At 33.5% G+C, this 14,402-nt stretch overlaps 2 protein-coding genes and 1 long non-coding RNA gene across 12 annotated transcripts; 2 read left to right on the forward strand and 1 right to left on the reverse strand.

Annotated features, from left to right (window-relative positions):
• The first annotated feature begins 442 nt into the window (after positions 1-442).
• On the forward strand, positions 443-1,089 carry LOC146909073 (uncharacterized). Its single transcript, XM_085730500.1, has one exon. The coding sequence runs from the start codon at positions 444-446 to the stop codon at positions 858-860; it is 417 nt and encodes a 138-aa protein (XP_085586626.1). The 5' UTR covers position 443; the 3' UTR covers positions 861-1,089.
• Positions 1,090-3,976: 2,887 nt separating this feature from the next.
• LOC146909074 (uncharacterized) lies at positions 3,977-8,984 on the forward strand. 10 transcript variants are annotated; one of them, XR_015020573.1, is made up of 8 exons: positions 3,977-4,325; positions 4,994-5,052; positions 5,480-5,575; positions 6,040-6,117; positions 6,606-6,727; positions 7,236-7,414; positions 7,551-8,845; positions 8,970-8,984. XR_015020573.1 is itself a non-coding variant. In XM_085730502.1 (7 exons), the coding sequence occupies exons 2-5, from the start codon at positions 4,945-4,947 to the stop codon at positions 6,663-6,665; spliced, it is 342 nt and encodes a 113-aa protein (XP_085586628.1). In that variant the 5' UTR covers positions 3,977-4,325; positions 4,934-4,944; the 3' UTR covers positions 6,666-6,727; positions 7,236-7,414; positions 7,551-8,023. The 10 variants fall into 10 exon arrangements, 6 of the variants coding, with proteins under 6 accessions (XP_085586628.1, XP_085586629.1, XP_085586633.1 ...); XR_015020572.1 differs by having other exon boundaries at positions 3,977-4,321; XR_015020575.1 differs by lacking the exon at positions 4,994-5,052.
• On the reverse strand, positions 6,697-7,239 carry LOC146909075 (uncharacterized). Its single transcript, XR_015020576.1, has 2 exons — positions 7,136-7,239; positions 6,697-7,041 (listed from the first exon to the last, which is right to left on the reverse strand). It is a non-coding gene; the product is annotated as an uncharacterized LOC146909075 (long non-coding RNA).
• Positions 8,985-14,402: the final 5,418 nt, after the last annotated feature.

Raw genomic sequence — 14,402 nt, forward strand, 5'->3', positions numbered from 1 at the left:
GAGGGGATCTATTGTTGGTTTTAATGTCCTTTTTTAATGCAGTAGCTGATGTCCATTGTTGTTGTATTTGACTGTTATCGTTTATTTTCACAGAATAGATGATTTCGTTTTTGCATAGTGCAGTGCTAATGCTTTTAATGTCTATTATTTTTTCCGTAGACAAAAAATAGCGGCATCCCACCTTCTAATGTGGCATTGTTTCGAACATGAGTTGATATTTTTTTCGTAGATAATATTTCTGTAGACAAAAGATAAGACGTGAGTTGATAAAAGATCTGAACATGTGGATGTAAACTCTCAACCTTAGTTTCTGTAGTGTTTATTATGTTGGTTTTATTATGTTTCTAGTTAGTTTGACATATCAATTGATCTTATCTTTTGGTTAACAAAGAGAATTTACACACAAGTGGGATGCTTTGAAACAAGAAGCATCTTTGCAAGGAATGCCTCCACCAAATGAGCTAGAGGTGTGGACTGATGTTGCAGGAGTAAAGAAAGGACAAATATATGGTCTTGGATTGGAATCTTCTGTACTAGCAGGACGTCCACATTATCGTGGCTCTGGTTCTTCTTCAACTGAGTGGGTGCAAAGGCATGAGCTTGAAGAAATGAGAAATGAAAGAGACCAACTTCGGAAAGAATTGGCAAAAACAAATGAGATTGTTGAACACCAGTTTCAATTGATAAAACAAATGATGGAAACCATGAACTTCCATCCCACCCACCATTCTATGGACCAAGCCAATGATGACGACCAAGCTAATGATAATGAGGTTGATGATGATGGGGTTGATGATGAAGTTGATGATGATGGGGTTGATGACGAGTTAGAGTTGGAAGCACAAAATGTTCCTGAATAGATAATTTGATGTGTTTTGTTAATTCACAAATATTTTTGGATTAGTATTTTGTTAAGCCTACCACTTGCAACTTTCTTTTGGTTAGTATTATGTATTTTGTTAAGACTACCTAGTGTATAGGCTTTTGTGAATTGACAAATCTCCTCAGTTCATTAGTAATATATTTTGGCTAGTTTATGTATGTAGCATTGAATGTTTAATGTTATTTCTTTCATCAGGTTACATTGAATCATTTTGATCTTTTGTATGGAATTTGATAAAAATGTGAGTTAAAAAATTACAATATTAAAAAAATATTGTAATTCTTTCAGTCACAAAACAGTGACCAGTATAGTGTTTAACAAACAATTAAAAAAAAATCCAGATAGAGACCGAAATAGCAACCAGAATTAATAATAAGATAAAATAATTTTAGTCACAAATTCGATCTCTAAATTCGGTGGCTAATTAAGTGTCAATCCCATACACAAAATAAGTCACTAAATTAGCTTATTTCAGCCAAGGAAAGAGTGTCTAAATCGGTGTCTAGATTTTGTCTCTGGATCAGTCGCCAAGAACGTCTCTATATTAGTCTCTAATTCCACTCAGAATTCAGTGACAAAATGAGTCTCTATGAGTGGTCACAAAATCAGTCCCGAAATATCAGTCGCTAGACCAGTCACAAAGGATCAGCGACCAGCGTTTTAGCCACTCTTATTTTTGGTCGCTATTACAGTCACTAAGTCAACCAGAGACCGATTTTGCTGATGTAGTGACTGAATATTCGGTCTCTAAAAGGCTGATTTCTTGTAGCATGCATTTAAGAAAATACACGGTGATAGTGACTTGTATAAAAAATTCGGTAATGTAGTTAACTAGTATGGAAACCCGTGCGGACGCACGGGTGGACGTTGTCTTTGATTAACAAAAAAAATATACCAAACGATTAATTTGCACCAAACAATTAACGACAATCGCATCTCAATGTTCGTATATCACATATCTCAACAACAAACCCACCTCGATGAATTTACTTGTCGACACACTGATGTTCATGTCATGTCTGATGTTGGTATCGATGAATATAGATCACAGTTCATAAACATAACTTTGGCGGTTGATGGCAACATTGACACCAGAGATTTTTTAACAAAATGATACTCCTAAAAAATCAATGCAAGTTTCAAAGTAATACAGATTACAATTTGTTTAGCTGATCCAGATCATTTACAGGATCATTTTGTTTATTTTGTTCATTCGTCAGGTGGTTTTCGAGCTCGTCGCTCCTTTATGCAGCTTATTTTGCTTGTTGTGTTTGGGTTATATGGATTGAGCGCAAAATAGGTTATTCAAGAATATGGCCAGCTCTGCTCACCAGCTGTTAGATAAAGTTAAACTACATTCTTTTTGGTGAGTGAAGGCATATAATGCAAATATAGACTTAATTTTTCATATGTGGTGGTCAAGTTCGTTGCTTGTTTGGGCATCAACTAACTATTTTTGGTTTCAATTGGTTTGTTTATAAACTTTTGAAGTCCTTGTTGGCACACCTTATGCTTATAAGGACTCTCCGTCTCTGTTAATATATTTTATTTTTACTTGTTCAATTTTTTAAAAATAAGTATACAATACATCAAACACGACTTACATGAGAAATAAATGTTAAAATACTTGATAAGAAACTAAGTAGTAGTGGAATCATAGTTTTAATTATAGAAACCAAGTAAAGTAGAAGAATATACCATATGTTTATTGACAGATACTGATAATCACATTGTGATTTTAAGGTGGTTATACCACAAGAGTGAAAACTTCATGGTCGTATATCTTAATCATATTTGTCAATAAGAAAAACATAAACTCTCTCAAAAAGAATATACTACATGAGAAACTTCATTTACCAATGACATGTATAACTTTTACATATTTTTATATTGTGATATACTCAAAAAGAATATACTACATGAGAAACTTCATTTACCAATGACATGTATAACTTTTACATATTTTTATATTGTGATATACTTGACATTAATAAGTAGAATAAAGCAAAACAATTTAGAAAGAAAGTGAGGTAAATGTAAATTTGATTTTGCAAATTTATTGTGAAACAGTGGGTTTTTATAAAAATATTTGGTGTTCTAATTTTGTTGAAAATAAATGATAGTTTTTTATTTAAAAGTAAGTTGAATATTTTTTTTAATTAGTATCAAATCTTATTTTTATAAATTATTATATTGTTGGTGATGATAGTGACAAAGCAATTTTTTTTTGTGGTGGTCGAGGTTTGAACTTCGAACCTTGCACCATACCAGCTGAGATATGTTTATGAAGACATATACAAAGCAATCTGCTTCCAACATGAGTGACCCTTTTTATAATAAAAATTCATCCATTTTACAATTATTTTATTTTTTTTAACCAAAATGACATTCGTTCCTCACCTTTCGTTGCATTATTTTATCTCTCCTAAAAAAGAAAAACATAAACTCTATCTCCTTTAAACCAACACTCCTTCAACACCATCATTATTACCGTTTGTGATTTTTATTAGCCCTATTCTTAATTATTTTTTTGTCAAAAGCCTTATTCTTATTTTTATAAAGGGTTAAATAAGTCAATAGTTCATCTAAATATACCTACATTTGATTTTAGTCCCTTAAAATATTCTTTAAGCTTTTGGTTTCTCTAATATTTTTCATTTATGAAATTAGTCCATGCTCTAGTGTATACTCAATGTAGGAGCAGAGACTAATTTCATAAATGAAAATTTTTAGATGGATCAAAAACCTAAAGAATATTTTAAAGAGACTACCGCCAAAAACTTGAATATGATGATCATTTACTTATTTAACTGTTTTATAAATTATCATATTGATGATTTAAACCAAGCAATAATCAATACATATGATTCTCTGTAAAAAAATAAAATCAATATATATGTTTCTAGAGACTTCCAACGTGAGTGTCCTCTCTCTCACTTTTCTTTCACCTATTTTAAATTTTAAAAATCCAACAAAGCAATAAAAAATAAAAATCCACCTGTTTTAGAATTAGTACTATTAGTTTTTTTAAAGATTATCACCATTTGCTTAAAAAAAAAAACACCTATTCAGCTATTCTACCGCTTCTTGCTCGCCATTCTTTCATCATCTCTAAAAAACACAAACTCTCTCTCTGCTTCCTTCTAGAAATCCTAGCGGCCGGACTCCCTTTGTCGCTCTAGATTGTGAAATAAGCACAATCTTCCTCCTCTCCTTCTAATCTATATTTCTACTTGATTCGTTGTTCCCAAACATAGCTGTTTTCCAATTTCTGCCTCCGATACTCCATTTTCGAGTCCTAACAACCTCCAATCGTCCATTGAGCACTGGATCTATGATACTCATCACGAAAAATCGTCGATTAAGTTGGATTATTTCGAGATCTGACAACGTACCCATCAACCACCGCGCCAGAATTGATTGCTCGAAGGCGCCTCCGTGAGTATGAATTTTTTATGAAATTCTTGTATTATTCTTTTTTTATTTCAAGTTATTGAATTAATTTTAAATTTTCTACTAACTGATATATGATTACTAACTGATTTTTTCTTGGTTGAGCTCAAAAATGACAAAATGAAGGCTATTGAGACTAAATTACTGACTACTTGTTAGATTTTTAGATATTAGATTAGATTGTAATATACACTAATCTCACCACTTTGTTATTTTTAAAAAAAAATGAAGTTTAATTTATTAATAAGGGAATTAGTCAAGGGAATTAGTAATCGAAAAAGAAAATACTAAACAAAACACATCCCAATTTTGTGCTTCTTGCTCATTACTTAATTATATGCATCAGAACACATTGAGTTTCTTTGGCTCATTAAAAGAAAATGTTTATTTGATACCAAGTCAAAATACTTTTGATCAGCTTATAAATATTTTTACTGAAAATAGTGTTTTATTACTAAGTCTTGTATCTTCATATACTTTTTTGTGTATGCATATACAGTTTTAAGCTAGCTCTCTACACTTATTTGAATAGGAGCACCTGATTTAAATCTAACTAACCATATTTAATTTAATTGATTGCATGCTTTTACGAATCAGCATCTGGATTTATGAACCTATTATTAGGAGCACTGAAAATTTTGGTTGAATACTATTTAGGACGGCTAAGCAAAGGGTTTGGGATAGCCCCTCCATCGCTTTTTGAATGCTTGTGGAAGGTAAATAAACACAATTCAAAACGGTTTAGGATTGACCCTCCATCACTTTTATATTACATATGAATCAAGTTTTATTGCATTTAAATGAGCATAAATGTGAAAATACCTTCATGCTTTTGTTAAAACAACTGAAGGATTGTCTATTAATTAGATGTAGAGAGATGCTACCATGGAAAACAATAATTTAGAGAGAGTTGATAATTCTGTCCCAAAAAAAAAAAGTTAAAAGTTAAAGTATACCCTTATACTTAATATGTGACAGGATATTATGATTATGTTTGGTTCAATGTAACCAACTATTGAGGAAATCCTTTCTATTTTATATTATATATGAATCAAGTTTTATTGCATTGAAATGAGCAGAAATGTGAAAATACCTTCAGGCTTTTGCTAAAACACTTGTTAACAACCTAAATTATTTGTGTAGGAATTTCAAAAGGGTGTAATTGGCACATCGAATTGGTATCTCTCTCTGAAGTTCCAAATCCAACCAAAAGATATAGAAAGGGCATTCAACTTCAAGGTTTTTTTTCTACTGCCATAAACTACCTACAGACTAACAAATATATTCATGTATGTTTCTTTTATGGCATTCAGCTGTGTTAAAAAGTGTGCATATGTATTATTGCTTAAAATCATTGTTTATTTGAGTAGGTGATGAAGAGATACAACATTATTTATAATCAATGTTGATTTAATATTTTTTTTCTCTAACTCATTACCAAACCCTGTAAAGTTGATAATTCTCAACTTTTAAAATAAATAAAATGATATTATGCTTAAAAATCATTCTTTTTGCTCAGATTGCATAAAAAAACATAAAAAGTCACAAATTTTCTTTATTCTCTTTAATTCATTTGTCTGTTAACTTGCACTTTGTACATTTGAGCAAAAATATTGCTTCCTTAGTAGAATCTTTGGTATTTGAAGACCAAAGACTTCTTATAGTGTCTAGTGATTAAAATTTCAAAACCTTGATTACTTCAGGTCCATTCAGTGATACGAAATCATGGGTGGGTTATGATTTATGCAGCTATGAAGGATTCTACTGTGAAAACCCACCAGGTAACAAATTCGCTATTGCTTTAGCCTCAATTGATTTCAATAGTTTCCAACTAAATGCTCCTACCCTTGATGGTTTTATTAATAAACTTCCTGATATTACTCTTATATCCATGCAAATACCTCCAATTTCATCGGCACAATCACATCTCAAATCACCAAACTTCCTTATCTTTATGAACAATTTCAATAGTTGTTCTGGGCATGAACACTTTAACATTCTTGGATCTGAGGTTTAATTTCTTCTCTGGTAGTGTTACACAAAAAACATTCATACAAAACATTGAAATTCTTTTCATCAATAACAATGTCTTAACACAAAAGATTACCTCAAAAAGTAAAAGAAATATTAGGGGGCAGGGAAAAGATTTTCATAATCTAATTTTGTCAACAAATAGTGATTAAAATTAAATAATTTTGAACTCTTGCACATATAAAATTTAAAAAGAAACAATTTTCATTTGCTAAATTTCAGCCTGAATTCATTGTAGGTTTATATTTTAAAGCTTGTTGATGAACACAATGTTATTTTTGAAAATGCTGGGCTTTGAGAATGTGGCGAAGAATGAAAGGAACAGAGGATTTTAGAATAGAAATGATGAAACAAAAGCATGTAAGTTTTCATTTTCTATCTAATACTTCTTTTTCTGATGTATGATAAGAAAAACCAACTCTTTCTATAAACATGGAGAAAGAAAAAAGTCAGTTTTTTTGAATATGTGTAAAAATACATAAGATTTATACTATTTTCAATACAATAATGAATCTAAGGTAATAGACATATGCAACCTTTTCCTTGCTTTGAAAACCAAAATTCTGGATATATTCTAGGTCTATGCTTATAGTATATTCCATTCTAGGCTCAGCTAACCCTCCAATGGAGATGCCATCAACTCATTATGTTTCTACATAGCTAGAACTTAATGCCTGGATCAATAATACAACAGCTTGATTATTGTAATATAAAAATATCTAAAATAAAAATGGATCAACAAAATAGCTTAAGTACATAAATATGCACCTGTCATTGTTGTTGTTGTTGTAGTGACCAGACTGTTGGCTGCTTAAATAAAAATATCATTCTTGATTAATATAAGTTTTCTTCTTTCTTTATTGGACAGATTGCATAAAAAATATTGCTTTGAAGAAAGAGAAAAGGATGGAGAAGAGATGAAAAATTGGTATCTGTCATATTTGGAATGGAAAGGAGAAACTCACCACAAATGCAGCTGTCAATGCTCAAAGCAAAGCTTCTTCCTCTTACTGCATTTACTTGGCATCACCTAGGGACCAAAATCAAGTAAGAACCGTCTTGTGTCTTGAAATTAAAATGCATGGATCATCAATAAAACATGTTGATTATAATTTTTCAATTTCTTAAAAATCATAACTTTTTTGATTTGTTGCATAATCTGACTTTGGAACTCTTTTCGTAGGTCTTCATTGTTGCTAGTGTTGTATCCTCCAGTCTGTTGTTGCTGCTTGTGTAGTTTCTTCTAGCACCTACTTTGGTTGTTGAATCCTCTAGGGTGGACAAAGAAGATGGAAGAAATTGGATGGATAAAGCTTTTGGTTTTTATCATCCAATATACCTACATATGCATACACAGTTTTAGAGCATGAAGAACCTATATATCAATAAGCATTTGAAATGTATAAACATAAGAAATGCATAGAAATGGAGAAGGATAAACACTTACAGATTCACTTATCAAGTAGAGCACGAAGAACTTTGAAAATGGAAAATGAATGAGCAATGCACAACGTGAGAAATGAGGGATGAGCAACATCTATTTATAGCATTTTACTTACAAATGGTCTTGATGGGATTTGACAAAAAAAGTCTTTGACAATATCAGGTTAGGTGGTTACTTGCATCACAATCAATGAAGAAGCCCATGTGATGATACTATTGTAGCTAAAATCCATTTAAAATATAATATAATTTCATTAAAGGGGTGAGGACAGCCGCCTAAAATCCTGGGATGGTAATTATGTAAATAGTGTTTTGACCTTTAAAAAAAAAAACTATAGAGAGGTAAACGGCCTTCACATCATACCTCCAATAAATTCAAACTGGGGAAAAATCCAAAAATAAAATGTCACAAAAGTCAATCCACCAAAAATTGAGAATCTACAGTGGACCTTTTTTTCACGTCTTGATAAGAGTATGGATTAAGACAATTTACATGGTCCCAGCAAAAAAAACAAGGAACTGATTTATTTATTGAGAAAAAGAAGTGATGGAATTTCAAACTGTTTAAGGATTGAAAGAAAAAGTTAGTACAACTGTCGTGCTGATGAGAAAAAGAAAATAATAATAGAAGAATAATGACGAAGCAGATATTTCTTTCTTGCGCTAGAACAAAGTAGAACAAGTGTGAGTGAATTATAGGATTGGCGTCCATGATATAAACATAAAATCTTGATTTAGTCAGCTTAAAATTAATAATTATAATGGGAGTTGATTCAATTCTACTTTCACTTTCATGTTTATATTATGAAAAATCAATTTCATCTTTCAATGCATCATAATTTCCATACTTTGTGTAGTTTCTAGAAAACTGAAATGTTGAATTTGATACATTAACTTATTGTTGTAGTCGATGATCGTTGGATATGTCTTAAAATCTCTTCAAAGAAAGATTAGAAGACTGGAGGTTCTGCCCTGCCTTCTGCGTTGCAAGGTCAATTTTTTTCACTCATTTGTTGAGTGATCTTAAGAAACAAGGTCAATTTTTCACAAACTAATAATTTGATTTATAGATAGACCAATCAGTTTGATACAGTAATTGAATTTGTCTCATCCCAGTCGGTTGAAGATATATGTGACATTTGTAGTGGTGGCCTTTCAGGAGAAAATAAGACGGGCTTTAATTTGGAGGATATGGAACTGATGAAAGTGGTCCTTGCAACATTTCTATTACTTTATTCATCGGTGGTCTGTCTAATGGATTTGTTTGAATGCACCATATGATGGAACAACGCATAAAGATTGAATAAAACAGCAAGAACTATGCGCAGATTTGAAGAGAAAAATAGGGTTAGGGTTTCTTGCTTGAAGAGAGAGAGAGAGAGAGAGAGAGAGAGAGAGAGAGAGAGAGAGAGAGAGAGAGAGAGAGAGAGAGAGAGAGTTGAGATTAAACTTGTGAAATTTATTGATTGAATGAACTACTCTTTTATTTACAACATATGAGTGAGTATATATACAACTAGACGTTGTAACTAACTCCTCTAGCAAACTAACTCCCTTGGTTAACAAGCTAACCAAGGTTTGTTACTAGACTCAACTTCTGAAGACATCAGAAGCTACACATCAGAAGCTACACTTCAGAAGCTAGCTGATGTTCATAGGATGCACTTCAGAAGCTGCTGTACAGAAGCTGCACTTCAGAAGCTACTGTTCAGAAGCTGCACTTCAGAAACTGAACAACAGTTATTGATTAATATCCTAATATCAATTCTAACTAAACTGAATTACTAAACCAATACACCTCCTTAATTCCTTTAGTTAGATGCTTCAGCCATTCCTAGCTTTTTCTTCAAGTAATCAAAGCTACTTTGCTTCAGAGGCTTTGTAAGCAGGTCTGCAATCTGCTCTTCTGTCCTGCAGTGCTTCATGATAGATGATTGGCAAGTGTACCAATAACTATTGAAGTAGTAAAAATATCGATCCCATGAGGACTGTTTTTAATTTCAATAATTCAATCGCGTTATTAAAATAGGATGTATAAAAGTTATTTTGTTTTGCCACTAGGCAGTAGATTTGGTTTGATTTTATGAAATCAAGTAATAGGAAATAAAGATTTGATTAAGAAAATATGAAGAGAGATGAGATTAGGTCTGTCGAATCCTCTATGGTTCCCCTAATTGGAATACCGCACCTATTCTTATGAATAATTCTCTAGTTTCACGATAGTTAACAAATTAGCCCTAATCAATCCCTTGAGTTAGGACCCTCTTCTTAAACTACAACCCCTAATTCCTTAGGTGGTCTAATACTCCTTGAAGGTTTAAGCACGTTAACCTAATATCACTAACAAACGATTATTTATTCCTAGGCTAACCCTGTTTATTAGAACAATTCAATTTGGTCTAAGTTGAAAGCTATGGTCAGTAGTCGTTCAATCTCGCTAGGTTTATATGTGATCAAGATATAAAAAGCAATAGCAACAATTGAATTGAATAAATACTAGATTGTCATTCATAACAAATAGAGTTTCACAGCAACATAAATCAATTAGGGTTACATAGATTCATCTCTGACCTAATCTCTGAGAGATTTAGCTACTCATAATTGAGTTTACAAATAGCATAATCAATGAAAGAATTAAAACATACATAAACTGGATTAGAGATGATGAAATCGCCTCTTCTGCAACCTTCTGGGTGTTAAAATCGCACTTTCGCTCTCCAAAATCATCCTCCTTGTGTTTGGAACTGTCTTCAGCTTAAATAGGCACATCTGGATGAGCCCAAAATCGCACCACTATGCCAATAATCGTATCACGATTTGGCATTAAACCCTAAAAAACCTTCCAGATCCTTCTTGAAATCGTATCACGATGGATGGAATCGTACTGCGATTAGGTGTCTTCAAAAACATGTGTTCTGACTTCAAGAAATCGTATTGCGATGGTGAAAATCGCAGTACGATTGGCAGCTTCCAGTTCTTCCAATTTTATTGCTTTTAACACCTCCAGGATACTTTATATTGCTTAGAACTCTATCAAAATGTCAAATTAAGTCCTAAAAATTACGTAATGACAGCATGTCATCACTTCACCTCCAGCTTTCCATTGTTCACCTGGTCCCTTAGGAAATGGAATTTGGTTTCAATATGTTTGCTCCTGACATGTGCCACTGGATGTTTTGCCAAATCTATAGCAGACTTGCTATCAATTCTGAGCTCCATCTTCTCATCTTTCACCAGTTGCAGTTCCATCAGTAGCATGTTGATCCATTGAGCTTGACATTCTGTCATGGAGGCTGCAATGTACTCTGCTTCACAAGAAGATAGTGCAACCACTAGTTCCTTCTTAGAACTCCATGAAAAGGCTGCATTTCCAATCATGAACACATATGCAGCTGTGCTCTTTCTATCATCTTTATCTCCACTCCAATCAGAGTCTGAATAGCTAACTAGTTCACCACTTTGATTCTTAGAGTACTGAATACCATAACTGCTAGTGCCCTTCACATATCTTATAATCCTCTTGGCTGCAACTAAGTGTGAAGTGGTAGGTTTCACCATATACCTTCTGATCAAACCTACACCATATCCTATGTTAGGTCTTGTTTGGCACAAGTACCTCAATGAGCCAACAATCTGCTTGAACAAAGTGGGATTCACTTCTTTCTCATCATTTTCAAGAGACAATTTCACTCCTATGTCAACTGGAGTTGAAACTGGTTTACAATTCAGCATATTGAACCTCTTCAAAACATCTTGTGCATATTTTCTTTGATGTATCAGAATTCCCTTTGAATTCATTTCAAACTCAATTCCTAGAAAATATGTGAGATTGCCTAGATCAGGCATCTCAAATTCCTTCATCATATTCTTCTTAAAACCCTTCATTTCTTCTTCATTGTTTCCAGTAGCAATCATATCATCCACATATAAGCATACAATGAGCTTATTAGTGGTGTTCCTGCAGTAAATTTCATGTTCAGTCACACATTTCAGGAAGCCTTGTTGAACAAGAAAACTGTCTATCTTCTTATTCCAAGCTCTTGGAGCTTGCTTCAAACCATACAGGGATTTGTCAAGCTTATATACATACTCCTTCTTTCCCTTTATCTCAAATCCTGGTGGTTGGTTCACATATACTTCTTCTTCAAACTCACCATTGAGAAAAGCAGATTTCACATCCAACTGGTACATTGACCAGTTGTTCTTTACTGCTATAGCAACAATCAATCTGATTGTTTCCATCCTTGCCACTGGAGCATATACTTCATAATAATCTTGACCATACTTCTGTAGGAATCCTCTTGCAACTAGCCTGGCCTTGTACTTTGCAACCTGACCATCTGGCTTCAGTTTTGTCTTGAAAACCCACTTAACATCAATACACTTCTTATCAGTAGGTAGTTGAACTAATCTCCAAGTTTCATTCTTTTCTATGGAGTCTAGTTCTTCAATCATTGCTTTCTTCCAATGACTTTGTTTAAGAGCTTCCTCAAATGATACTGGTTCAGATTCAGCAAGCATTGTTGACTGTATCATATCACCTTCATCTGTGATTGCTTGATCTGGAAACCTTTCATAATCTGTCAACCTGGCTGGTGGTTGAGTATTCCTTGTTGGTCTATTAACAACACCTGCACCTCCTTCATCTGTATCACCAACTATTTCTTCTGGTTCTTCAGTCCCAACATCTTTTGTTTCTGAATCAGATAGATGGAAGTGACTGTCAAAGTTATTTGATGCCTTGTCTTTCTAGTTCCAGCCCTTTGTTTCATCAAACTTCACATCCTTGCTGAATACTACTTTCTTACTATTTGGATCATAAAGTTTGTAGGCACTAGTTGAGTGATATCCAACCATAATCATTACCTGAGACTTATCATCAAGTTTCTTTCTCAGTTGATCAGGTACATGTCTGAAACACAATGAACCAAAGACTCTCAGATGTTGAACACTTGGTTTTACTCCACACCAGGCTTCTTCTGTTGTTTTGTCTTGCAGCTTCTTTGCGGGGCTTCTGTTGATGAGATATGTTGCAGTAGCAGCTGCTTCTCCCCACAAATAATTAGGCATCTGCTTTTGCTTCAGCATACTCCTTATCATGTTTACCAATGTTTTATTCTTCCTCTCTGAGATTCCATTGTGTTGAGGTGTATAGGGTGCAGTAACTTCATGATTTATGCCATTTGATGAGTAAAAATCATTGAACTCAGTTGAAGTATACACACCTCCTCCATCTATTCTTAATCTGCTTATCACTTCACCACTTTCATTTTGTACCAGCAGTCTAAACTTCTTAAACACACTAAGTACATCACTTTTCTTGACCAACAAGTAAATCCATAACTTTCTGGTAAATTCATCTATGAATGTCACAAAGTATCTATTTCCTCCTACTGAATTCACTTCAAAAGGTCCACATACATCAGAATGAATTACCTCAAGTTTTCTGGTCGCATTGAATGGTACTTCTGCATTGTAAGAACTTCTGGCTTGCTTTCCAGTGCAACATTTCTCACAAACTTCATCAGGCAGCTTTATCTTTGGCAAACCTAGCAGCAACTTCTTCTCACTAAGCATATTCAAGTCCCTGAAGTTGATATGCCCATACCTTTGATGCCATAGCCAATTTTCACTCTTAATTTCTGACAGCAGACACTTATCTTCAATAACACTAATGTTAATTTTGAAAGTCCTTTGCTTTGATAGAGGAGCTTTCAGAATCAACATATTCCTGCTATCAAATACCTTCATGGTTTGTGCCTCCATCTTCATAGAGTAACCTTTCTGCAGTAACTGACCAATACTAATGAGATTGCTTCTCATATTTGGTACATAAAACACATCAGTGATGCAAGCTCTCTTGCCATCCTTTCTACGAATCAGTACTTTCCCAATACCAGCTGCACAAACTATATTATTGTCTGCAAATCTTATCTTTCTGTTAACTGAATCATCTAATTCAGAGAACCAAGATTTTCTGCCTGTCATGTGATTTGAACACCCAGTGTCCAGATACCATTCATTACTTCTTTCTTCTTCCTCTTTGACTGTTGCCATCAAGAGTACTTCATCAGAATCTGAATCCTCATTCTAAGCAAACTGAGCTTCATCCTTGTTTCTTGGAACCCTCTTTGATCTTCATTCAGATGCATAATGTCCCCACTTCTGACAATTATAACATTGAATCTCTTTCTTATCTTTCTTCTTCTTCTTCTTCTTCTTCTTCTTCTTCTGATCAGTCTTTGCATCATCCTTTTCTTGATTCTTGCTAGAACCTTCACCATCCTTATGAGATTGATTATTCTAGGATTTCTTCCCTTTCTTGGATTTTCCTTTCTTCTCATACTGGGCTTGCAAAGCTTAATCAGATGATGCACTCTTCCCTCTTTCTTTGTTCCTATCAATCAGCCTCAACTCATGTGCTTCAAGACTAGCCTGTAGTTCCTTTATCTTCATAGAATCTAGATCTTTAGATTCCTCTAGAGCCACTACAATGTGATCAAATCTTGATGTTAGGGTTCTGAGAACCTTTTCCACCTTCATCACATCAGTGAAAGTTTCACCATTCCTTGTCATCTGATTTGTGAGATTA

The sequence above is a fragment of the Medicago sativa genome, chromosome 7 (assembly GCF_051527215.1).
Source record: "Medicago sativa cultivar Bolivia chromosome 7, Bolivia_mono, whole genome shotgun sequence".
NCBI lineage: Eukaryota > Viridiplantae > Streptophyta > Magnoliopsida > Fabales > Fabaceae > Medicago > Medicago sativa.